Source organism: Emys orbicularis, chromosome 14, assembly GCF_028017835.1.
Source record: "Emys orbicularis isolate rEmyOrb1 chromosome 14, rEmyOrb1.hap1, whole genome shotgun sequence".
In the NCBI taxonomy this organism is placed as follows: domain Eukaryota; kingdom Metazoa; phylum Chordata; order Testudines; family Emydidae; genus Emys; species Emys orbicularis.
Genome location: NC_088696.1, coordinates 3,986,232 through 4,012,799, shown reverse-complemented (window position 1 = coordinate 4,012,799; position 26,568 = coordinate 3,986,232). Strand labels below are relative to the sequence as shown.

General features: G+C 44.0%; 1 protein-coding gene across 1 annotated transcript in view; it reads right to left on the bottom strand.

Moving 5' to 3' along the window:
* ANKRD11 (ankyrin repeat domain containing 11) overlaps window positions 1-26,568 on the bottom strand; it is a 185,146-nt gene that overhangs the window by 53,594 nt on the left and 104,984 nt on the right. Inside the window, exon 3 of the mRNA XM_065416340.1 lies at window positions 1,920-2,064. Coding sequence (XP_065272412.1) covers window positions 1,920-2,006 — 87 coding nt within the window. The 5' untranslated portion in view covers window positions 2,007-2,064. The remainder of the gene's footprint in view (window positions 1-1,919; window positions 2,065-26,568) is intronic.

The following is a 26,568-nucleotide window of genomic DNA, read 5'->3' as shown; positions in this document are numbered from 1 at the left end:
ATTCTGATATATTCACTGGACACCCCACAGTAGCACTTTGCAGCCATTTCTCCACATTCAAGACTACTGTGCCCAATTTTTGCAGTCTTCCACATAAGCACCTTGTTGTGTCCTAGAAGGTGCCCTGCATGCAAACAGATTCAACTATGCACATGCAGAGCAAGAGAAAGGGAACTGGGCAGATACTACCAATCCATCTGATATTTGACTCCCACCTAAAAATGCTGTAGTTGGTCATCTTCTCTGCCTTTCTCCTCTTGCCACTGCAGGTGACAACCCCAAAATCCTTTCTGGGCTGAATGATCAATATAACTATTCAACATGCACAAAATTCCAGGGCATGTTGTCAATTGTAAAGAAGCCAACAGAGTAAGGCTGTGCTAGGAACCAAGGTAATGATCAGCCCTGGAGAATCTATGAACTCCCAGCAAGCAGTCATCTGGAGGTAGAACAGAAGTTGGCAGAGGGCAGTATCTCCTTGCTACTGGAATGCTGCAAAACTTCTGCAATTGAGCAGTGTCTTTGCTAGATCCCATTCTGCAGCTCCCCCTGCAATCCTGCAGCCCGTGTTCTAATATTGAGTGGGAAGAGGATAGCTGGCGTTCAGACACTACAGTGATAATCACAGTCTAGATAGATTAAATAGCATTAGCACTGCTTCAAACGCTGCAGTTACTATGGAAGGGAGAGCACACTGCTGGAAAGTGCAAGTCACTCTTATAAATGCATCAGAAACAATACTATGGAAGCCCCAACGAGGGAGAGGGATCAGGGAAGGGAGAGGAAATGACGTGAAGAAAGAAGACCAGCAACATGGAAATGTGGAGGGAAAGTTAGTGAGAAAAGGAAAGACAGAGGAAAAGGAAAAACAGAGGATGGGAGAACAAGAGGCAACATCTTGGTTTGCTAATGAAACTCTGATTCACATATCAGGCAGGAGAAGTTCAAACAGCTTCAGAGGTAGGAAATGCTGGGACAAACTGGGTCAGGGGATAGAAGGAGACTGGGAAATATCTGTGTCTATAGCGGAATAACAGTTTTCAATACACACAGGTTTTTAATTTTAATTAAAAACGGCTTTCTATACACAATTTCTCAACAATAGAAGCTGCCTATAGACTTTATTGTAATCCAGTGGGACACTGCTAAGGACCATCAAAAAACTGGAGGGCAGGGGATGGAGCTCAGGTATGGGGCAAAATGAGCAGAATTTATGTTGGGGGTGTAATAGAAAAGAAAAAGCATCCTTAAACTCCCATTTCATTTCAGTAACCTCATCTGCAATTCTTAGCACAGATCAAACCTCAGAAGCCTTAATTAAAATCCAAACAGCAATATTTTCAGCAGAGCTACTGAAATACTCACACCTGGTCAACCATTAATTAGAGCGTATCAGACTTCCATGTGTGCTCAGCACAGCTCAGATTCTTACATGGATACTGCATTTGTGGGCACAAAAACAGTATGCACAAAGAGATAAGTTCCTCCCTTACAGACATTCAGACAGTACTTCTGATTTCACGGCAGTTATTTGTCCCTGCAATGGTTCTTTAAGATAGAAAACTTTAAAATTCACAATCATTTTACTGAACACCCGTCCAAAGTGTCACCTACAGCACTGTCTCAAGTCACTACCATTCAGCTCCAGGACCTCGCAATGGGTATTACAGACTCTGGGAACAATGGGCCAAAGGGAAGCACATTGTAAGCTGAGTCCTTATCAGTTGGCATGTCACCACTGTACAAATATTGTCTGATTCAGATTCAACATCATTTGCTGATACAGGGTGTTGGGCAATCTCTTAGCACAGCAAATACTGGAGTGGCTTATAAATGGCTGGACGCTGCCCAGTCCTGGCCTCTCACGGTGAATCTGCCCTCTCTAAAGTCAGGTGAATATGAAAAAAACAGCACGCTACCTTTTTCCCCGTTTGTTTCTCCACCATGTCGTTGCGGAGAGAGAAATCGTCTGACTGTGGTGTTCTAGAACACCCACCCTTGGGCATCGTTCTGCCTTCCTTACTTGATCTTCATTTATGCTGCCATCGCCTCGTCATCAACCGTCTGTTTAGAGAGAAGAATCAGAGATTTTATAAAGATCATTACAAAAGAGAAAATACAGGATAACTGCTGCGCTGCCAAAACAGGTACAAGCATCCACGCATCCCACTCAAGGTGGGGCCAATCTGCCATGGGCCCCAGATGCAATTCGTAAGGGAGCAAAGTGCCACCTGCATTCTAAGTACTGGGGTGCTTCTGAAAGACTGCTTAATGTAATTTATCTTGGAGGCACCAGGGATAGTCATCGTGATGGGCTAGACTCAAATGGAAAGTGATACCCTTACTTTTTGTCTACAGAACGGATCTTAATTCCCACGTGGGGCTTCTCTCAGCAACGGTAGCCTCCACCACAGTAAATTAATGCCCCAGGGCTTGTAAAGGTGGGTCCTATGTGTGACGTTGTGCAGTCTATATGGTTTTATAAAAACATGACAAGTGAATATAATGTAACTGGGATATGCTTCGTGCAAAAGGTCTCTTGTAAGGTATCATTACAAAGCTCATAATCTACTGAGTGTGATCATCCTATTTGTAGAAATGTACCACTCTTGTATCTAAAACTAGAAATATAAAACATAACTCTGAGGGCCTATTGCAATTATGTAAAGTGTGGGCCATTAATGATGGTTTGGAATCTTGATGACTCCCATTGTCTGCAGATGGCTGTTTACCTGTGAGTCTCCCTGTATATGTGTGTGCTGGCAAGTGAGTAATGAAGTCTTGCAGTGACATGTGATCATGTCACCTGAACTGGAATCCATCTTCAACCTGGTGCTTTTCCAGTGAGGGGGGGGGTGGAAACCCAGAGGGACAAAGGGTTCCCGCCTTATGCAAAAGATATATAAAGGGGTGGAAGAAAACAAAGGGGGAGAGGAGCCATCATGAAGAATCCCCTAGCTATCACCTGAGCTGGAACAAGAGCTGTACCAGGGGAAAGAATTGTGCCCAGGCCTGGAAGGTGTCCAGTCTGAGAAAAAACTTACTGAAGCATCTCTGAGGGTGAGATTATCTGTATTGAGTTTGATTAGGCATAGATTTGCGCATTTTATTTTATTTTGCTTGGTGACTTACTTTGTTCTGTCTGTTACTACTTGGAACCACTTAAATCCTACTGTCTGTATTTAATAAAATCACTTTTTATTTAGTAATTAACTCAGAGTGTGTATTAATACCTGGGGGAGCAAACAGCTGTGCATATCTCTCTATCAGTGTTATAAAGGGAGAACAATTTGTGAGTTTGCCCTGCATAAGCTTTATGCAGGGTAAAACGGATTTATTTGGGTTTAGACCCCATTGGGAGTTGGGCATCTGAGTGCTAAAGACAAGCACACTTCTGTGAGCTGTTTTCAGGTAAACTTGCAGCTTTGGGGCAAGTGATTCAGACCCTGGGTCTGTGTTGGAGCAGACGGGAGTGTCTGGCTCAACAAGACAGGGTGCTGGAGTCCTGAGCTGGCAGGGAAAACAGGAGCAGAGGTAGTCTTTGCACATCAGGTGGCAGCTCCCAAGGGGGTTTCTGTGATCCAACCCGTCACACTATGTATAGGTATTTTTGGCACTTAGGTAACTATTTGTGCCTATGGAGTCTATCATCATGAATTTTTCTGGTATTCAAGAGACTAATACATAAAGCAATTAACATGTGGTGAATTACAAAGTCCACTTATAAAATGTGCCTTTTGTATTGGCCTGCTTCTCATCTCTAGAGAAAACCAGAGGATGCGAACACAAGGTACAATGTTCCCTGCAAGGTTTTCAGAGCAGCCGCCCCGAGCCAAGCCCTTTCAGTCTCAGCATTGCCATTGTGCCTGGGCCTAGGTAAGGCACAATTCAGGAGAATAACAAAGAGCTCTGTTGCCCGTGCCATGTGTTGCCTGGTTACAGAGCTGAAAAGACAACTGACATCTGAAATACACAGAAGTATGTGTTGTAACCAAGACCAGAAACGTGGTCTGGAGCCAGGACAGGCAAGGCCTTTTCGGGGAACAAAAATATCTCCTCTCCTGAGGTCAGAGGCTAAAAAGCGTCAGCACAACTGTGTACTTCAGACTAGCGACCCAAATAGAGTCCGAAAGCAAAAGTCTTATTGTACTTAGGCTGAAACGACAAATGGGGGTCATTTAAAAAATCTTCCACCGGCTAATTGCCACCTGATGGCATAACACATTGCACCCATTAACTTTTTGTTATTTTTTTTAAAGGTACAATTGCAGGAAATTGTCCAGGAACAGAGTAATTCCAGAACGCCATCCCCAGTCTGGGAATTTTGTGGGTGGGGACAGGCGAGAGAACAAAACTGAGACGGGGGAAAGCAAAACCTCATACCAATTTTTTGGGTATGTATGTAAACAGAGCACCCACAACTTGAAATGGTTTGAATCAGAAGGGTGTTTAGTTCCAAGGAGTGGGACTGAAACCCACCAGCTGACTTCATGCAGAGACTAAATACCCATCAGATTCATGGTTTCTGTTCTATTTTGTGTCTGGACAATGAGCCACCAATTCAGCACCTCTGACCAGCATTATATTCTGCTGCAAAGATCATCTTCCTAGCCCATCGCTTTGACCAGGTCACTCCACTCTTTGCATCCGTTCACAGGCTCCCTCTTCTCTATCATATCATACGTAAGCTACCTGTCTTCGCTCTCAAGGCCCTTCACTACCTATTCCCACCCGACCTATCATATCTCATTCAGTATCAAAAGTTCGACTCCTGCCTCTAACTGGCTCCTGGTGCTGGCCTCCATCGCCTCCTTGTTACATTTTCAAACAATCACATTCATGCTTTCTCTTATGCTGCCTGCAGCTCATGCTCAGGAAGAGCTCCGGGTAAACATCTGCAAAACGAACCCCTCCTCCTCCAAATCTCTCCTTAAAACTCTCCTCTGCCGAGAAGCCTACCACAAAAAACTTGGCAGCATTTAGGCTGGTGGTGTGCGAAGACCACCCACCGCCTGTCACGCTGACCAAGATTGTCTCATCGTTCCCTTGGACTCCCCTGTTTGTCCATCTCTTGTCTTATACTTAGATTGGAAGCTCTTTGCGGCAGGGGCTGTCTTTTTGTGCTGTCTGTACAGCACCTAGCGCCAGGGGGCTCTTGTCCTGGGTACTACTGTAATAGAAACAATAATATGACACTTACTTTAGAAAAATTCTATGGAAAGCTCTTCATTTGTAAACATGTCTGTAAACTATAAACCCTACCACAGGCTTTTCAGAGTTGTTTTTCAAACGTATAAAAACGCTCCATGCCCCTTTCATAGCCCTACAACAGCAGAAGTTAACCAACCAAATGCTATCTATCCATAGATAATGCTGAGACACATCAGTTAACAGACATGTTATAACAAAACATGGCTTGCTTCAGAGCAGCCATGTTAGTTTCTGCTCTTAACACAGGTGGCTATGGAGAAATTATCCATATTTAGGAAATGGAAAAGGGCACCAGAGGTCTCCTTAGCTGTGGCTCCCAGCCAGGGCCGGCTCCAGCTTTTCTGCCGCCCCAAGCGGCAAAAAAAAAAAAAAAAAAAAAGACGACGAGTGGCAGCACTTCGGCAGCAGCTCAAGTGCACCGCTTCTTCGGCAGCGGGTCCTCCCTCTCTTCGGCGGCAATTTGGTGGCAGCTCAAAGAGAAAGAGAGGGAATGAGGGACCTGCCGCCCCGATACCGGACGGACTGCCGCCCCTTTCAATTGGCCGCCCCAAGCACCAGCTTCCTACGCTGGTGCCTGGAGCCGGCCCTGCTCCCAGCCCCAAGTGAGGGTAGTTGTGTAGGGAAGCTCAGCTATGCCGGATTCCAGAGATGCACAGTAAGGACATTTCACCGCTTCTTTCTAAAATGGAGGTAGATGGAATGACACCCCTCACTCTGCGGGGAAACTGGGGAGGAGAACATGCAAAGGAGGCTGAAAAGCCTCTCTCATCACTGGCCCTGGAAAGGATGAGTGGGGAGGAATCCAGCAGATTGGTAACATCAAAGCACAGGCAAACTGACATTACTATCAACATTAAAGTGAAATACACCAAAAAACGTCACCACGATGTTCAGAGTAGCATGACCGTCCAACACGTGGCTGTCTCTATAGTCCCACTACATAGCACTGCAAGGGCATGAAGCCCACGGTGAACATGGGAGCTCATATCAAAATGCGGACAAAAAATGACTAGAAGCAGCATCTTAAAAAGGTAAGCTAGTTTTCACTGGGCATTATAGGTTGGGAAGAGTAACTGTTGGGATTCATAAAACCCAGGGTCAAGACTGAGCCATCTTTGGTACTATGACAGACCAGCATTACTGATTTGGTCCACACAGATTAGGCAGAATATAAACTTTAATGTTAAAAAAAAAAAAAAAAGCTTTTGAGCCTTCGTGAAGTGGAGCAAACCATGCATACATGACCAGCTGCAGTGATTTCAGGCACTCCTTAGATCCCCAGGACACTGAACTGCACGATTGTTCTCTACAGACTATTCTGTGGTGTTCTGTCTGGTATCAAGGTTGCCACCATTTCCACCTGAGGCAAAGCTCAGTGTAAGTGTGAAAGCTTGTCTCTCTCACCAACAGAAGCTGGTCCAGTAAAAGCCATTACCTCCCCCACCTTGTCTCACCACTTCCACTGGTACGTTATTTACAACCTCCCAAATCTCAGCAGTGGAGAGTTTTCTCTGATTTGCCCAGTCTACGTATTCCTTTCTTAATCTCATCCCATTAGTCCTAGTTATAACCCAGAACTTGAGCTGAGTCCCACTAACAAGGCAAAGGAAACATATGAGTGTTTGTGGGTGGGGGGATACTGGGGGTGATGAGTGAGACATGAGTAGAGCTCCGCCACTCCAGTGCTTGCATGAGGTCACAAGGAGTCATTCGAGCATATGCACTTCAACAACAGTATGAACATCTAAGCAACGGAGATTCAAAGCACTTGGTATCAATGATGGAAATTCAGTTTTAGTCTACATGGGATATTAAACCACACGGCACACAGAACAGCTTCACTTGCTGTAGTTATATTAATGCATGAACCGGCATGCATGGGATCAGGGCAGTGACATTGTGCCCTGTAACACAGACTATGTCCAATTACAAACCAGGTCCAATTTAGGATTCCATTTCAAATGCCTCCCTAAAATTGGGTTTTATGGTCATGTGTACCATCAATTTATTCTTGAAAAAATCTGTCCACACTGGCTGTCATTGTATCTGTTTGTAACCAGGGTATATACCTATTCACGTGGAGCTTGGAAAACCTGTTTAACTGAGAAAAGGCTAGACGGGTGCCAGATTAATTCCGTACCCCTTCTGTTCATCTAGCTGACTCATTACACTTGGAAAGCTGGCTGCCTCTTCATGTAAACAGAGCACTGGCCTATTTAACAGCTTGGAGGGAGTATTACATTTGCACAACAATTACCAATAATACTTGCAATCCTCATTTCATTTTTAAGCACAGTTAATAGAAGTCAGAGGGGCGGTACAAATGCCCAATTTGTAAGAGCTACCCCCAAGATAAAAGGAGTGAAGGCCGTTGCTGACATATGCATGCAAGCAGGATCAGCGGAGGGATGTTAGTATTACATACAATTTGGCTCCAATCCCTCCTAATCTGAAAACTGGACAAACCACCCATTCTACTACACTGCTTTAAACTTTACTTCCCTACCAGGAGACAACGGTCAACATTTCTATTTTGTAAACAATTAACTAAGCTCCTTGAACCAGATGATTACACTTCTGTCACACAATAAGGAAGTGGGAGACCAAGCCGAGCACAACGTAATAAAATCCCTAACACATTTCCAGAACAACAAAAGAAACTGTTTACATGTGGCAGGCAGCCAAGCTACTGGACTCCACCAACCCAGGCGCAAACAAGTGCGTACCAGCCTTTTCAACCTGGTTCCCATAGACATTTGCAAATTATTTTTATATAGAGGTTTTAATGCATCCCCCAGGGAAAGAGGGTAAGGGGGAGGCGTAAAACTTCCTAAGACATAGCAAGCCTGTAAATTACAGCTGACTGCTGGGTCATGAAACCCTATCACAGGCAACAGATATCAGTAAAGCTGGCTATGAGACTAAGAAATATCTGAGTGTCCCTCAGGCCCCTGTGTATAAGCACAGTTATTTTAGTCCCCTCTGCTTTTTCTCCACAGAAATGAACACAATGCTTTTCAAACTTTTAACACCACCCACTAAAATAACAAAACGTGTAGCAGCAAACAGCATTTCTGTATCCATTCGCTTTCTCATCGCCTGCTGTTTGGCATCATCTGCTCCAAGGACTGCAGAGCCTTCCTCCATGACACAACCTGATTTATAGGAGGTCAGAACGGTTAAGATGTTGCCAACTGTTTGGCAAGCATCTCTCCCTGCCCCCGCCTAGTACACTGTCATGCTATTCTGCAGCCAGCAGACCCGGAGGGAACCCTGCAGAAATTGAAACATTTGGTGGCCTTATAAGGAACAGATCTGGGTATTTGCCTATGGAGTCCTCCACTAACAAATCCGAACTCCACTACAAAATGAGGCTAGTTTCCATGGGGAGACACCATCCTCTCTCCCCTATTGGAGGCACAAGCCAGCCCACAGAATTTTTATTTTCCCCAAGCTGTGTCAAATCCAGAGCTGCACAATCAATCCCAACATCTCGATGGGTGACCTCAAAATGGGATGGAGCCAAAAAGGAAAAAATTAACTGTACTTCCAAAAATGCACTATTATGAAACAAGTGTTCCCTGTCCCTCCTCATTTTAAAACATTTACCTTTGATGAGGCCCAGTTGTTGTTATGGATTGGAGGGGAGGGCATGCAATAGTATGGGACACTCAGAATTACAAAGGCTTCCCTTAAGACAAAATTGGGCTCCCTGTCATCCTTGCTGCTACAGCGATGACAGACTTATTTAGGATTGGCAGAAATGTATCCAGCTGGGCTCTCCGAAAGCACTACTCTGATTTCTCACAGCCACCCAGTATGATAACAATGTGCTTTTTTATATAAGGGAAATCTATTTTGTACCTAGAGTTCATCTGCCAATAATGCATATTTATCCACAGTATTTTTTACATCTCTTCCTTTTACAGACACAGCTGTGCTGGCTCTTATACTGGTTATTTGTGAATACATATGATGATGAGAGGTCTTAGGATATTTTCATGTGCATAATATATACTGTACATAGAAAGGATGGGCTGCCAACATTTTATATATACGTGTTTTGATTATTAAATATTGTTTTTAAAGACAAATATGAATAACTGTGCAAATGTCTTGTTAAACATTAAACTTTGAAACAGAGCTTGAATCATTTCTTTCCAGGCACAAAGTGTGGTGAAGCTGCAGTTAAGGCTGACCAGAAACAACATTAACCTTTTACGGAAATAACAATTAAAAAAAATATTAAATTTTTGAAAGCCTGGAAAACTACACCTGAGGTTCTACTTACAAACCCCAAACCTTGGAGTGTTAAATGTGCATTACATGTAGTGTGAGTTTTATACAGGTGTTTCCAATAACAATCGTGATTCTTCCTCCCCACACTTCATCTTACTTTATCTTGTCTATCCCATAATGTAAAGAACTGGGAGTAGGAGGTTTGTATCTGTGGATGAACTAGATCTAGCGAAAGGTACATGTATAATTGATTATATAGTTATTCTTGGGGAACGGAGAATAATTATTGTCCTTTCTATGCTCTGGTTAGATTCAGGAAGTGGAAAGTCCGTCTTTTTCTATAGTTGTGTAAGGGTATAGGAAGGCAGGAGTGCTCTGAGCTAAGCAATGTAAACACAGGTGCAGTTTAGTTTGGTTTGAATAATATTATAGCATGTAATCACAAAGATTAAGAATAAGATATTCTAGCATAATGGATACTGATTGAATGAATCTATGCATTTTTAGAGAATAAAGGTGTCTCTAAGTTTCCAGTTGTTCTGAAAGTAACAGTTAGGGGGTTCCGTTAAGGCTGTTTGGGTGACCTTAACTGTAGGTTACCAAGCTTTCAACTCCAGCTTAAAGTATTTTTGCCTGGTTCCTTAGGTTTTCTTTTTAAATGTATAACAAATTCAAGAACTGGTCTGAAATCAACAAGATTACATTCAATATAGTGCAAGGTACTACACTTAGGAAGGAAAAAGTAAAAGCACAACTACAAACTGGGGAATAACTGGCTAGGTGATAGTACTGCTGAAAAGGATCTGGGATTATAGTGGATCACAAACTGAATATGAGTCAACGTGATGCAACTGCAAAAAAGGCTAATATCATTCCAGGATGTATTAACATCAGTGTCGTATGTAAGACACAGGAGGGAATTGTACCACTCTACTCGACACTGGTGAGGCCTCAGCTGGGGTACTGTGTCCAATTCAGGGAGCCACATTTTAGGAAATATGTGGACAAATTGGAGAGAGCCCAGAGAGCAACAAAACAAACAAAAATGATAAAAGGTTTCGAAAACCTGATCTATTAGGAAATGTTGAAAACTGGGCCTGTTTATTCTTGAGAAAAGAAGACTGAGAAGGGCTCTGATAACAGTCTCCAAATAAGTTATGGCTGTTATAAAGAGGACAGTGATCAATTGTTCTCCATGGCCACTGAAGGTACGACAAGAAATAATGGTCTTAATTTGCAGCAAGGGAGATTGAGGTTAGATATTAGGAAAAGCTTTCTAACTCTAAGGGTAGTTCAGCTCTGGACCGGGCTTCCCAGGGTGGGTGTGGAATCCCCACTCATTGGAGGTTTTTAAAGAACAGGTTGGACAGACACCTGCCAGTTACGGTCAAGGTTTACTTGGTCCTGCCCTAGTGCAGGGGGCTGGGCTCGATGGCCTCTCAAGGTCCCTTCCAGCCTGACATTTCTATGATTCTATACGAGAATTGCTCTGTGACCGAAACCCTGGCAGGGACTCCCCTATTCCTTCTCAGACTGCCTCTCTCTGGCCTCATGTGTCTTCCTTTCTCCTATTCTCCAGATCAATCCCCGTCCCTCCAAGGTGACCTTTCCTCTCCCACTCTTTGCACTCCTACCCCCTTACACACACACTCTGCCTGATGCTTTTATAATTAACATCCCATGGAAACTCAAGTCAGCCATGTTATTTAGGCACCCCCCCAATTGCCACTTTCAGAACAACTGGAAACTTAGAGGCACCTTTATTCTCTAACAATGTATAGATATATGGAGATATATACTTATTTCATAGAGCTGGAAGGGACCCTGAAAGGTCATTGAGTCCAGCCCCCTGCCTTCACTAGCAGGACCAAGTACTGATTTTTGCCCCAGATCCCTAAGTGGCCCCCTCAAGGATTGAACTTACAACCCTGGGTTTAGCAGGCCAATGCTCAAACCACTGAGCTATCCCTCCCCCCAGATCTATTTCTTCAGTATCCATTATGCTATAATATCTTATTCTTAATCTTTGTGATTACATGAAGACCTGATTACAACAGACATCCCCTCAATAAAGTGAAAGGAAGGGTCCAGGACCTTAACAGCACTTTCTAAAGAGCCTATCAACCGTGCAAGTCTTATTATGTACAGTATGTGGAAATGGTTATTAGTACTTCAGTCATTTCCTCACCACGTTGAGGTTTAATTCAAGTCTTACCCCTATTTATTGGGCATTTTACAAAACTGAGACACACTGAAACGAGAGAGAGAAGCTCAGATTGCCACGCTACTTTGCGTACCTTGCTATGCACAAAGGACTTAAGGAACACAATCAAAGTTATGTTAAAAACTTTACATAAATTGAGAAGAATAAGGCTCCTAGATAGCTCTGTCATGGTAACTTATTGCAATAGCAATTCTTGACAACCAGTTAAATTTAACCACAAAAAATCCACACAAAGGTTTGATTGTTATTTTCTATCCTAACACATGTGCACTGGGCGTCAGTTTAGTGTCACAGCAGGAAACCTCCAACCATGTACAACAACGCCCAGAAAAATCCAGACAGGACCACTCTCACAGTGTACATCATAGCTTAAAATAAAGAGCCCTGATAGCACCCCTTCAAATTACTGGCCACGGTTTTGCCCATATGATTTCTTGAGCATCCAGTTTTCTCACAATCCTGTCACCTCAATTATCCACATGCAGTTGCAGCTGGATGATACTGCTACATTTTTGGACATCACTGAGTGGCTCCCGACTGGCCAGTTACAAAATTCCCTTTTGTTACAGTTGGTTCTCTGCTTTGTGGTCCAAGAACAGAATCAGCTGCTGTGAGGAAATCTTCAGCATAGCATGACTATTACAGGAAGGCTGGGACAGCTTGGGGGTCCATCTGCGCCACACCTTTTGTCATGCCAGAGGACCTGATTACAACCCCCTCAGTAAGGTTAAAGGAACGGTCCAGGATGTTAACAAAATTGAACTAAAGCCTTCAAGAGTCCAAGGCTTTAGCATTGTGTGGGTCTCTTCCATACTCCAAAATGGAATCATGCTTTAATCGTATAAGAGAACTAGTTTGATACTTGATCTTCCTAACAAGAGTTTTGCAGTTCAGCCAGCGTATTCCTATTGATACTGGGTAACAATTAAAAGAACCAACCTTCTCTGGTAAAGTATATTCCATGGACTGAAAGACATACAATGCCACACAGCTGGTGGATAATCATTAACAACACTATTTTCAAACAGTCCACACAGTAAATATTCTGAATAAGTTATAGTCAATTAAAGAAAAAGAAAAAATAAGTGGCCAGCGCTACTGTGATTCCTCTCACATGTACCCACAGGTGAATCTGGCTTTGGTGGACAGCCATGAAGATTGAAGGCTTCTATTCATGGAACTGCCTGGAAGGGAGCAGGGCAAGCTTTCAGCAGCGTGCTGCTCTCCCTATGTGCTGCATTCTGGAGGGATCTCCTCTAGGAGAGCGGGGAATTCTCCACGCTGGCTGTGTTTTGGCCCCTCTACTGAAACTCAGCAAGAGTGCATATTAGCATCAACTGTGGTGGTGATTTTTGGGATAGACACTGGACTGAGACCACCAATTTATTTCACAAAGGCAACAACGGACAACAATTCACAGTCTGTTACAAAACTCACTGAAATCAATTGAAAGAATTCAGCTGACTTCAACAGGCTGTGGATGAGGCTCTGAGGTCGAGGGGTGGATTCTAAAAGGTAGCCTAGATTAGATGTGAGGCTCCACATTTCATTTAACTTGCATCCTTCACTCCCTTAATATGTTTGTGTAAAAAGAGAAAAAGCAGCTATTAAAACAGCAGAAACAGGGGACTGCTTCCTAGTGGTTAAAGCACAGGACTGGGAATCGGGACAACTGAACTCTGTTCCTGGCTCTGAAATCTCTCTGAACCTCAGCTCACTCATCTGCAAAAGAAGGATAATGCTACCGCTCTTCAGAGAGATTGAAGCTTAGCGCTTGTAAAGTGCTTTGAGACCCTCCAAATAATGAAATTCAGTGAGGACAAATGCAAAGTACTTCACTTAGGAAGGAGCAATCAGTTGCACACATACAGAATGGGAAATGACGGCCTAGGAAGGAGTACTGTGGAAAGGGATCTGGGGGCCATAGTGGATCACAAGCTAAATATGAGTCAACAGTGTAATACTGTTGCAAAAAAAGCAAACAACATTCTGGGTTGCATTAGCACAGAGGTGGGCAAACTACGGCCCACAGGACCGTCCTGCCCGGCCCCTGAGTTCCTGGCAGGGGAGGCTAGCCCCGGCCCCTCCCCCGCTGTCCCTCCCTCCCCTGCAGAGCCACGCCGCCGCGCAGGCAGCGCTCTGGGCGGTGGAGCTGCGCGCTCCTGCCGAGCAGAGTGGCAGCGTGTCTGGCTCTGGCCGGCGCAGCAGCCAGACATGCTGCTCGGCATGGTAAGTGGGCCGGGGCCAGGGCGTTGTATAAGGGGTGGGCGGCCCCAGGGGGCAGTAAGGGGACAGGGAGCAGAGGGTGGTTGAATGGGGCGGAGGTTCAGGGGGGGGGAGCGGTCAGGGGACAGGGGGGTTGGATAGGCATGGGGTCCCAGGGGGCGGTTGAGGCGGGGGGTCCTGGGAGGGGGCAGTTAGGGGACAGGGAGCAGGGGGGGGGATTGGATGGGTCAGGGGTTCTGAGGGGGGCAGTCAAAGGGCGGGAAGTGGGAGGGGGCGGATAGGGGGCGGCGGCCACGCTGTTTGGGGAGGCAGTCTTCCCTACCCAGCCCTCCATCCAACTCCAATGTGGCCCTCGGGCCAAAAAGTTTGCCCACCCCTGCATTAGCAGGAGTGTTGTAAGTAAGACACGAGATGTAATTTTTCTGCTCTAATCCGCGCTGATTAGGCCTCAACTGGAGTCCTATGTTCAGTTCTAGGTGCCACATTTCAGGAAAGATGTGGACAAATTGGAGAAAGTCCAGAGAAGAGCAACAAAAATGATTAAAAGGCTAGAAAACATCACCTATGAAGGAAGATTGAAAAAAACTGGGCTTGTTTAGTCTCGAGAAGAGAAGACTGAGGGGGGGACATGATAACAGTTTTCAAGTACAAAAAAGGTTGTTACAAGGAGGAGAGAGAAAAAATTGTTCTCTTTAATCTCTGAGGACAGGACAAGAAGCAATGGACTTAAATTGCAGCAAGGGAGGCTTAGGTTGGACATTAGGAAAAACTTCCTGTCAGGGTGGTTAAGCACTGGAGTAAATTGCCTGCGGAGGTTGTGGAATCTCCATGGTTGGAGGTTTCTAAGAGCAGGTTAGACAAACACCTGTCAGGGATGGTCTAGATAACACTTAGTCCTGCCATGAGTCCAGGGGACTGGACTAGAAGACCACTCAAGGTCCCTTCCAGCCCTGCAATTCTATGATTCTAAGTAAAGGTTCTATATACATGCAACATGATATTATATAATTTCTCAGTTACTGAGTCTAGAGTTAAGGAACAAGGTATGAAAACCAGTCAGATAAGAAATCCACTTCTTAAGATTGATTGCCACTGGAGAGTCTGTTTCATTTAAAATAATCATTGGGGCTTTCTAAGAACACCCATCTTTCTTTATTTTGTAACACAAAATTCAGTGACCTGTGGACTGGATCCTCACCGTCCCCAGAGTGAATCCAAGTCTGCAACTCACTTGAGGGCTCTGCTGACAGCAAGCAGAGGAAATGCAGCTCAAGTGGCTTATGAGTAGCAGAGCCCTGAGAATGAACTCAGCCTTGTATTCACTTTGATGACTCCTATTGGTAGAACAGTGGGTTTTTGTTTGGTTCAGTTTCTGAAATCTCAATGGTTTTATTAGCAAGTCTCCTGGTTTGCAGGAGAGCAAGATAGGGCAGGCTGCCAGCAGTAGATAGAGCTCCCCTACTGCCACTTCCTACACACAAGCTAAGATCAGAAGAAAGGGGGTGAAACAAGCAAGGTTGGAGGGAGAGGTGCGCTGACGCACAGACATAAGGCTGCTAACACTACAGTACTAGGATCCTTGCACTGAGATGCAGAAATACACATTTATTAGCAGCTGTATGACTTCTCTTGAGAGTATTAACTGTAGCATTGTTATTCCGATGTTTGGGGTGGTGGTGAACTCACGTTTTCAAGATGGAAGAACACTTCACGATAACTCCCAGAGGTCACTGAGAATTCTTTGTCAGTGAATGAATGAAGGGATATCACAGATTCAACCCACAGTGTATCATGGAACTCTGAGTTGCAGCTATTCTGTATACCCTGGCGAGCCAAGTGATAGCTCAAGGCCAGCCTCGTGTAGTTTCTCAGCCATACCTGTATGTACCTAGGGGCATCCATATGTTTTATACTCTCCTAAGAAAAGAATTTCCATAAATCAAGTTGCATTGACAGACTCATGGGAGAACGGACTGACTAAAAGATGTTTGTTTTGCAACTGCGGTTTCTTTCTTGAGCCAGTGTTCCTGCAGGTGCACAGCCTTTCCTCCTATACTCCTGATCTGCACTTTTCATTTTCCTCATTCCTGGCACTAGCTGCTTAGCACAGGCAGGGCTTGCTAGCCGAACACGATTGTAATAGAAAGATATGACGTCAGCTTACACAACTGCCATCTGTTTTTTTCCTTAAGGAAAGCTGAGGCTCTGAGAGCTATCAGAATGTTATGGATTTGTGCTTCTTATTTTGAGCCACCTGAACATTATAGGCCTCTATATTGGTGTATTTCCACCACAAAAAGCTTGTGTTTAGATTCTACTCTCCTGGAGGCAAACACAAGGGTGCCCACATTTACATCAAGTAAAGTTGCTCAAGAAAAACACACTTGTTCACCAGGTGCACTGAACATGCCTGGTATCCCACTATAGTGAGGCAGAGTGGCCTCCCTCCAAACTGAAGAGTGAGGGATTGATACACTCCCCCTGGCGAGCGGAGCTAAATCTGCCCTACCCATCTCACCGAAAGTCCGGGGGCAGAACAGAAAGTATAGAAGGAGAGCTGTGAAGCTCAGTTGGACTGGACCATAGGAGGGAGCAGACCTCTCTTCCAGCGAGCAGAGACCTCTACAGGATCCCGGACTAGCACCCGAATGGAGCTGCGTCCGGCTGTTGGAGGAGACAGAAGACCCTGAGGAGGGACTCAAGTGTCCACTACCCAACTGCGAGGCAACGAGACAGTTGTTGGTGCTCCAGCGAGTGGGGCTCTAAGTGGGGTAGGAAGTAGCCAAGGGGAACCAGACCTTGACCCGGTTGGGCTGCCAGGAAGTGACGCAGTGTGGTTCCGTGGTTTCCCTGCTGACCCAGTGGCGGGACTGCCTGTCACTGATGGGCTTGGGTGGGACCGGGTCCCCCTACCCCTTCTGCTGACATCTGTCACCTGGGGTGGCTTCAAACTCATTCTAGGCCAAGAGGCCTGCACTAAAGACTGTGCTCTGTCCCTCCCAGAGGGCCAGAGCTCCCTCCCAGACTGTTAATTGCTGTCTGCCCGAGCCAGGAGGCTGTGGGCTAAAGATTGTTTGTGCTCTGCCCTGCGCAGAGGGCCAGAGCTTCCCCAACAGACTACTGACAAGGTTAAGATTTCATCATGGTTATTTTTAGGAAAGGCCAAGGACAGGTTACAGGCAATAAACAAAAATTCAGGGAAGTCCGTGACCTGTCCCTGGCTTTTACTAAAAATAACAGTGACAAAGTGAGACTGATGGGGGATGAGAGCCCAAGCCCTAATGGGGGGTGGAAGGTTGTCTAGCACCTGCCACCCGTGGTGGCTCGGAGCTGTGGGGTCCCCCCGCCAGATCATGGTGGCCCACAGCTCCCGCACCAGCCGCTGGGAGCCGCAGGGGCCCCCCACTGCAGCTGGGAGCTATGTCGCCAGCAGCTCAAAGTTCTTGGTCCCTCCACAGTGGCTGAGAGGTGTGGGGGTCCCCCTACGGCAGCTGACAGCTCCAGACCTGCTGCCCCGGGCTGAAGCAGAAAATGTCACGGAGGTCTCTGGAAGTCACGGAATCTGTGACTTCCGTGACATAATCTTACCCTTAACTATTGATTTGCCTGTAGTGAGGTGGAGTGGCCTCCCTCACCACTCGAGAGCGAGGGACTGCTACACCCACATATGAGAATCTAGATTGAAAGTCAGAAATAAGAGGAAGCCGGTTCTATTCTCTAGAGTTTCCCGGTCTCTTGTATCTTGAGCTATATAAAATACATATAATCCACATGTATTTTAACAAACAAGGTATGTGACATTTATGGAGTACTGCTCATCCCTAAAGACCCTCAAAGCATTTCACAAACTAAACACACACTTAGAAATGCTCTACATTTTCAGGTGGAGAGAGGCAACCCATCAGAATAATTGCACAAAAATTAGGGAGATAGGACATATTTTGCCAAGGATGCCAGAGCAACTGCCAGGAGATCTTTCATGTCCATGCATAGAAGACATACAAAGAGCAAGCTGTGTGGAAGCAGCTACCTCTGGATGAAAAGCTCAGTCAAGCCCAATGGGATTGGAACAAGTAGTTCCAGGAAGTCTGGAGGATTCTAACCTCATGTTGAGACCACTAAGCTCCCGCAATCAAAAGAAGGTTTTCTTGCCTGCGTGGACATGAAAGTGCCGGGGCCATTTGCTCTGGTATCTTTGGAAAAATATTTCCCCTCTCCCTAGTTCTTGTGCAATTATTCTGATTGGTTGTCCCCCTCTATCCCTCAAAATTCCCTTGGGTACTGCAGTACACAGAACAACTTTTGAAAATGTAGAAACTTCACTTGTAGATAAGTGACAGTTTCTTAAGCACAAATAGACAATATTACAAATGACAAATGTCATAAGCCTAAAGGTACGGGCCTGGAAGGTGTCTAGGACTGGGAATAAAAGGGACTATGGACCCTGTTTCCTACCACAGCTCATCAGTTTGGTTTTGTTCAAGGTCCACAGTGACTAGAAGTTGTTATCCTCAGATTTTAAATGAGCTTGGTGGGTCGGAGTCCAGTGCCCTCCCTCCCCCAGCACAACTGGTATCAATCGGCCACATTGTCTGCAGCTCTCAAATAGTGAGGGCAAGGACTTAACCGGGATGGAGCTAAAGATACACATGGCCATCAGTGTTACGTTGTGCCATTTTCTGGAGTAAATCGAAGAATTCAGTTTTCAAGGGGCATCTTTTACAAGCACCATATTCCATTTCACAGCTTCTCTCCTCTCCCCCCATCCTCAAACACCTTTTCCACACATAAACACATGATATCCACCAGCCAAGTTCAAGTACAATCAGGGGCAATACCTACTCAAATCTAGCTAAGGACAATTCCTGGTGCACCAAATTTGCAACACATCTTAACAGAGCATACCTCTGGACTAATGCAAGCCCTCTGTCTCTGGAAACACCCACCCACCCACTCACCAGCATTCAGTACTTCCAGATGTGGTGGTGGGGAGATTGGTTGGTGGTTCACATTAAATTGTAATGCCTGTATGAAGGATATTCATGTTATGAATATTTTAAATCTAATCCCAACAACATAATTCAGGTTTGTTTGTTTTTTGCTGGGGACAGCACTCAAACAGGGAAGCCTTTTTACAAACACACCACACATCATGGAACAAAAATGGCAAGAAGCCAATGCCAGAAAACAATTGGGAAATAGAAAAAAGATGCTTCTGCCAGTTTCATAATTCTCTGTTGCTGTTCAAATAGGAAGGGGGCGGAGGAAGCAGACACTGCAGAAGGTCTGCTGTGCAGATCTCTGGACTCCAGGACAGCCACACGCAGCGGCTCTCAAAGTCGGCCCTGCACATTTACAGAGCTAATGCTACCGCCCTCTCTCTCTCTCTCCCCCCAAAAAGAAGAGGCCTTGCCTCTCACGCTACTTTAGAAGATAAAATGGTTCTATATCCCTTGAAACGCTCTGAGGGGAACCTTGGAATTTCAATGAGGTTGTTTCATCCCTAAGTATGAGATATAGATCTGTTTGGAGCAGTGTATGTGCCTGCAAAAGAAGTGTACCAATGTCGTGCTATTTAACTAAGCTGTGATACAGCAAAAACTTGCTGGTGCTTCTGTCAGGCTTTTGCATATTGCAACCAACATATTTTAGGGGATTTTTCCTAAAGCACAAGTTTCTGTAGGAAATCCTCATCCTCTCTTCTTGTCCTGCACTGGTACTCCTAAAAGGGACATCCTTGCCTTACTTGTAACTTACCATTGCTGGTCATTTTGTTGCAGAAGCAGAACAGCATCTCTCCCTATTGATTTTACTCTTTTCCATTTGGCAAGAGTGAATGGTGCCTTTCATTTACCTCTGCCTGCCTGCCAGCACCATCAGTGTTACCAAGCATGAGCATTTCTTTGGGAATTGTACTGGTTCATGACTGTAACACTAAATAAATACAAGCCAGTGGACATTCTCTCCTGGATGGTAGCTCCTCGTCCTAAAACTGTAGGATAAATATACTGTGCAAAGAACTGAGCCCAGGTTAATACTTAAATTACAGGTCTCCCCAAGCCTACTCCGTTCTCTATGTCTCCCTCCTCTCCAACCCTACCTCTCAACCACAGTACTTCCAAAGAAGCTGAACTAGACTAGATATGAAACAGCAATTCATTTATAGAAGTATGTTCTTGTATAGATGAGAATCGATTTACTGCACATGGGCAATTGCTGAACATGTCAGAGAAAGAAAGATGGAAAGCTAGGTTAAAAAAAAAAAAGTGCCTATATTAGCAGCTCATGTTCCTTTGAGCACATAGGCTCACTCCTTTGGCAAAGAACTAAAACCCCACCTCAGCCTCTGGACCGCGTTAAGTCGGTTGCACGCTAGGTCTGTTTCCTCCTTTAATGAACTAGAAGATTTGTTAGAAAGCTGCTGTTTAAACGCTCACTGAAAATCACATGATTGAGGTTAAAAATGACTAGAACTGCGTCTAAGCTGCAAACCACACACATCCCCCCTTTCTGGAAACCTTAAGCTCTGCAGATGTCCTTGTCAATATTTCAGATCAATGCCTCATGGTTTCCCGAAGAGCCAAAGCATCTTCAGAAAGGCAGCACAGACGGGTAAAGGGCAAAATGTTCATACAACCAGCACAGAGAGAAAACAACGGTTGGTTTTTAACATAAAGGCTATAGCTACTTGGAGACCTTTTTGCAGGATTGTATTATTTCTTCTAAATGGCAGAATGACTATTAGCTACAGAGTGATATTTGGAAGGAGGGAGCTCAAAATAAAGCTAATTATTAATCTCAAATGGAATAAAAAATAAAATAAAAGCCATACTAGATAACCACTGCGTCCCCGGAAACAGTCTTAAAAATGGAGTATGTATTCCAAACTAGACCAAAATAAAGCTGGGTACCCAGGCCGAATAAGCCTAAGATAATGATTAGGATACAGAAAACAACCCTCTACCCACAAGCACAACCTAGATTGTTCTGTATGTTTCCAAACTCCAACCCCAGCATTAGTCTGAAATAGCTGGAACTTGGCAGACTGCTGTAAGTAACAATACAAATGAGCACTCAAATCTCTCTCGTCACATGAGAACTCCCTTAGGAAGCTCTGCCAAACATCACGTTTTAGGTCCTCCCTAGAATATTGTAGCAACTATCAGAGCATTCATATATGACAGGACCTTGCCACGGTCAACACAAGCCTGCCAGTGCTGAGAGTCAGGGCATAGTTCAACTGAAAACGGCCCAAGATCTCCACTGGCAAACCAGCATCAGCCACGATGACACCAGAGACATGAAACTGCTGGAGGATCTGGAACTTGTTACAGAAATCAAAAGGTAGAACATGACTGCTTAAAGCCACGCTGCACTTCTCTGAGCTGGACCAATTAGCTCCACTCTGCAGGAGCAGCATAGGGACTTCAGGGTTCTAGTCAGCTGCCTGATTTCTTAAATGACGGCACAAGCACAGTTAAATGCTTCACATTTGAAGCTAGGTTTACACTGTGCACACTTACTGCTAGCTTTGAAGGGAGCATTTCTCATGATTCTGGTACATTACATTTCCCCTAGGAGCTCTGTTTACATTTGATAGCAGACTGCTGCCCCAATGCTGGCTGTGTAAACACAGGCCTTGGAAGCTGCCTGGCCCAGTTCAGTATCCTGGCAACTTGGCTGAAGCCAGCTTTACAAACTCACAAAGTGTGCAAATTAATTTCATTATCCGCTCTTGCGCATCATGAGGAGGGAAAACAAATAACCTGCCTGAAAGTACATTCTGGTAATTATTAACCTGACATAAGTTAAACCCGTGGGGGTCAGAAGGGAGAAATGGTGGCAGGAGAACATGACAATTTTCTGTTCATGTTTATTATACAGCACCTCACTATTTTTTAAAATATAAAATACAACCTTGCACTTCACTTAATTTTTTTTTTTTTTTAAACATGCAGGATTTCTATTCTGCATGGCTGAATCTACTTGTTCTCTCAGACATTTACAGTAAGTGGAAGGGACCACTCAAATATTCCATGAACAGCAGGCAGACAAGACCTTCACTTCCATTTGCTTTTCAGTTTGATTTGTTAAATTTCTCACCAGCCCACACATGCACCCCCATTACTTTTGCAAAGTCTTTACCTTAACCTGTTCTGAAGAGCTAAATCATTAGATTGAAATCTGAAACTGTCAATGTGCTGTACTAAAGGACCCAAAGAGAAAAAAGCCAGATCAACCACTACATGTATGGTAAAAAGCCAGACAATTACTCTGCAGCAAAGACAGATATAGCGCATGCACACGGAGTAAAAATACAGAGATCAAATGAAATGGCCAGCTAAGCAATGAAATTGTGCAGCAAGAGGCATATCAGCTAGCGTGTCTCTGAAGAGATGAGAGCAGCAATGTGGCTTGCAGTATTCATGTAATGGGGCTCTTTTTAGAACACAGGAGCTTATTCAAATGGCCAATAGATATGTAGCATTCCAAATTTCAAATCACAGAGGCAGCTACAGTTTTGGTAGGGTAACTGGGATTACAAAATAAGACACTTTGGGGCAAAAAGTGAACACAAGGTATATAGTGGGTGTTTTGACTGCTATTTCACTTTAGATTAAAAATGGCCTACTTTGATGCTACTTTTTGTGCTAGTAATTTTTTCACCCACACTAGAGAGCAAAAAAAAAAAAAAAAGTTTAAAACTGTGTACTGCAGAAATAATGTAATCCAACGCTGTATGTCTGGATTACAAGATTCATTCCTGTGCCAACATGCACAAAAACATGTCCTTGTGAAATGCATACCTAGGGAGCTGGAATCAAACTCTCACAATTCATCTGTCATGCAATAACTTTATTTCTTTGCAGTCCAGAAGGGTCTCTCTTTCCTAGGATATCTAGGACATAATGGTTGTGGACTATTTAATGAATTAGTTACTCTACCAAAATAAACTGGATAAATTCATGGTGGCTAAGTCCATAAATGGCTATTAGCCAGGATGGGTAAGAATGGTGTCCCTAGCCTCTGTTCGTCAGAGGATGGAGATGGATGGCAGGAGAGAGATCACTTGATCATTGCCTGTTAGGTTCACTCCCTCTGGGGCACCTGGCATTGGCCACTGTCGGTAGACAGATACTGGGCTAGATGGACCTTTGGTCTGACCCAGTACGGCCTTTCTTATGTTCTTATGTTCTAAACAGGTTTAGCACAGTTTTTAAAAGTACAGTCTCCTATATTAAGTGCATCCAGATTAGTTTCTTGACTTCTGTTCCTGAGGATTTCTGCCATGATGGTGCTGTGGAAACTTGCATTGAAGTGCCCAATTTTTTGGAGTTTGGCCCTAAATCTGGATTGCTGAGTACATCCTAATTTAGCTTTGACATGAAAACTGGAGAGGCTTGTTGCCTGGAGTAGAGCACAATCTATAGCATTGCTGTGGCAGGGCACCAGGAAGCCTACAAGTATTATTAGTAAACCATTAAGAGAGGCACTGTCAAGGCAGATAGGCTTTAAGATTAATCTACAAAGCAGTTGTCAGGGATTTTAGAATGTACTTTTACAACTGGTTGCTGTTGCTGCTTGATATTCTCTTTTAAAAAGCTGTTGGATGCACGCTGGTTTATAATGGGTCATACAGTAATGAAACATTTTTAAATAGTGCAGCTGGATTTTCTTCAGGGCATCTTAAGATAGGGTTTTAAAACATGGCTCTTTTTCACATTAGCATGCACACTTACACCCCAACTACACTGGGGTTTAAACCAAGCAAGCCAGAACCAGCTTTTAACATGGCTCCTGCATAAATCTGATACTACTAGGATGGATAAATTCAGAGGCTCGCAGACACATGACCTGGACATGGAATGGGCTGACTCCTCCTGGGAAAACACAGATATATACCAGACTTATAGGAAAGAGAGTCTTTTCTTTCATACTATATACACTACAGCCCACGCAGGGCAGCCCTACTCCGCAGACAGAATGCTCTGTGCTGCTGGAGATACAATTAATGACAGCACATCAGTTCACATGCTCTGGCCCTGCCCTTCCCTTGGATTATTTTTGGAAGGAAGGAACAGACTGCATATCTACAATTCTTGAACTGAATTCCCCAGCAGTTCCAAAGCTTTTTATTCTTCATGTTTTTGAGGATATCAATATAAATAGATCAGCTCAGAAATTCTTTCATGTTCCTCTTCTAACGACTGATAGATGTACTGTCTTGTTCTGAAGTCTGATCACCCTCCAACAGCTCACGTGGTTGAAGGACCCTCAAGGGCTTCCCCTGGAAAAGGGTGCCCAGACAAACAAGGGATGCAAGTGACTCAATATGGGACCATTTGTGAAAGTATATTCTACCTTATCTTGCTCTGTATATTTAAATAGTTGAGAGTCTTAATTGATGGCATCTAGGTTTATTAACCTTCGGAGTGTTTCCTCGTTTCTCTTCAGAAGCCAATTTTTTTCCCCCAAACAACCCATACATTCATCAGAATACACTTTCACTACATCATTTTAATTCCTTGCACTTGCACAAATTCTCCAGTCGTTCAGTTCAAAACTTTCTGGAGGCCCGGTATTTTACACTCACGCACTGTGCAAAAAAAGAACCCAGCAAACACTAATGCACTATATCACCCCAAATTGCACAAATTCTCCAGTCGTTCAGTTCAAAACTTTCTGGAGGCCCCGTATTTTACACTCACGCACTGTGCAAAAAAAGAACCCAGCAAACACTAATGCACTATATCACCCCAAATTGCACAAATTCTCCAGTCGTTCAGTTCAAAACTTTCTGGAGGCCCCATATTTTACACTCACGCACTGTGCAAAAAAAAAAAAAACCCCAGCAAACACTAATGCTCTATATCACCCCCACTTCATTAGACACTTCTACTTCAGAAGGATACTTGAAGGTTTATTTTTTAAACCTGGCACAGTTTTTCATACCCGTTGGCATCCAAAAGTAAGAGAATACTTCATTAATTTTAGATCCAAAAGATCATCTAAAACAGCATGCCCATAATGTTGGGGTTTAAAGGCAGATATAGACTATTCAACCAGGGTCAGAAGCTGGAGCCTCAAACAATTGGAAAAGGGGATTTCCTGACCTCCTGTTTCTAGTCCTGATAGGTTATAATGTATTGGTCCATAAACACGCCAATGTATACAGGGAGCTGTGGGCCTTCACCTAAAACAGGGGGTCTCAACATTTTTCACAGCGTGGCTAACACTCTAATAGAGATATTGTGTTGTGGATGCCACCCAGCATTCCCTCTCCCCTCCCATTTGCCACTGCATAACATCCATGTGGCAACTAAAACCATTGCTTACTTGGAAAAGTAATATTATGAAAACATTGTGTATTTTTGGATTCTTTTAATGCAATTTAGCAGCTGGGAACAAGGAGGAGAGCCAGGACTATGAGACTAGCCAGACAGGCTGGGGACAAAGGTTCTATTCGCTTGTCCATAGGTAACAAAGACTTCAAGTTTGATTGCCTGACAAGAAATTGTGGCTGTTCTCAATTTGAGGGCTGTGGTCTGGAGCTAAAGGAAAGGTGGCTGCTGCAGTGACTGTCTGAAGTTGTTTCTCTTCATTCTGCTTGGTCTGTTTTGGGCTACTGTAAGAGGGTTTTTCATTTTGATTCTTCTGTTTGTGTGTGTAAGACTCTCAGTCTAATACTGAGTTTTGTCCTCACTTTAATATAAATTAAAATCCTGCTGCTGCTATTAGTCTGAGGGTATGGGACACAAGCAAGGCTATGTATGCAGTAGTTTATTTAAAATTAAAGTAAAAGTTTTAACACCTAAATAATACTATGGAAGATCTTATAAGTATGACCTGAAGCATGAGAGGGGATATCCCTTTTTTAAAAAAAATTAACTTACTGGTTAATTTCTTATAAACATCTAATCCATTTTGGAATCCTAAACTTTTGTCTCAATAATATATTGTAACAATGAGTTCCACGGGTTAATTACATATTATGAAAAAAAATTTCTTTTAAATTTGTTGCCTTCTCTTGTATTGTGGAATTCTTTCCAAGCCTCTGACCATTTTCTCAGTCTCTCTCTATTTCTGTTATACCTTTTGTTTGGGATGATGTGAACAAAATGGAACAAGCTATTCACAGTGAAGACACAGCATCAATTAATATAGGAGCATTATAAATTAGGGTTAGGTATTTGACCAGTCCAAAACTATCTGGTCAAAAACAGCTGTAGCAATAGACGTGGTATATCTTGACTTTAGTAAAGCTTTCAATACGGTCTCGCCTGACCGTCTCATAAACAAGCTAGGGAAATGCAACCTAGATGGAGCTACTATAATGTCGGTGCAAAACTGGTTGGAAATCGTTCCCAGAGAGTAGGTTATCAGTGGTTCACAGTCATGTTGAAAGGACATAACGAGTGGGGTCCCGCAAGGATCAGTTCTGGGTCTGGTTCTGTTCAATATCTTCATCAATGATTTAGATAATGGCATAGAGAGTACACTTATAAAGTTTGCAGACGATACGAAGTTGGGAGGGGTTGCAAGTGCTTTGGAGGATAGGATTATAATTCAAAATGATCTGGACAAACTGGAGAAATGGTCTGGATGAAATTCAATGAGGACAAAGGCAAAGTACTCCACTTAGGAAGGAACAATCAGTTGCACACATA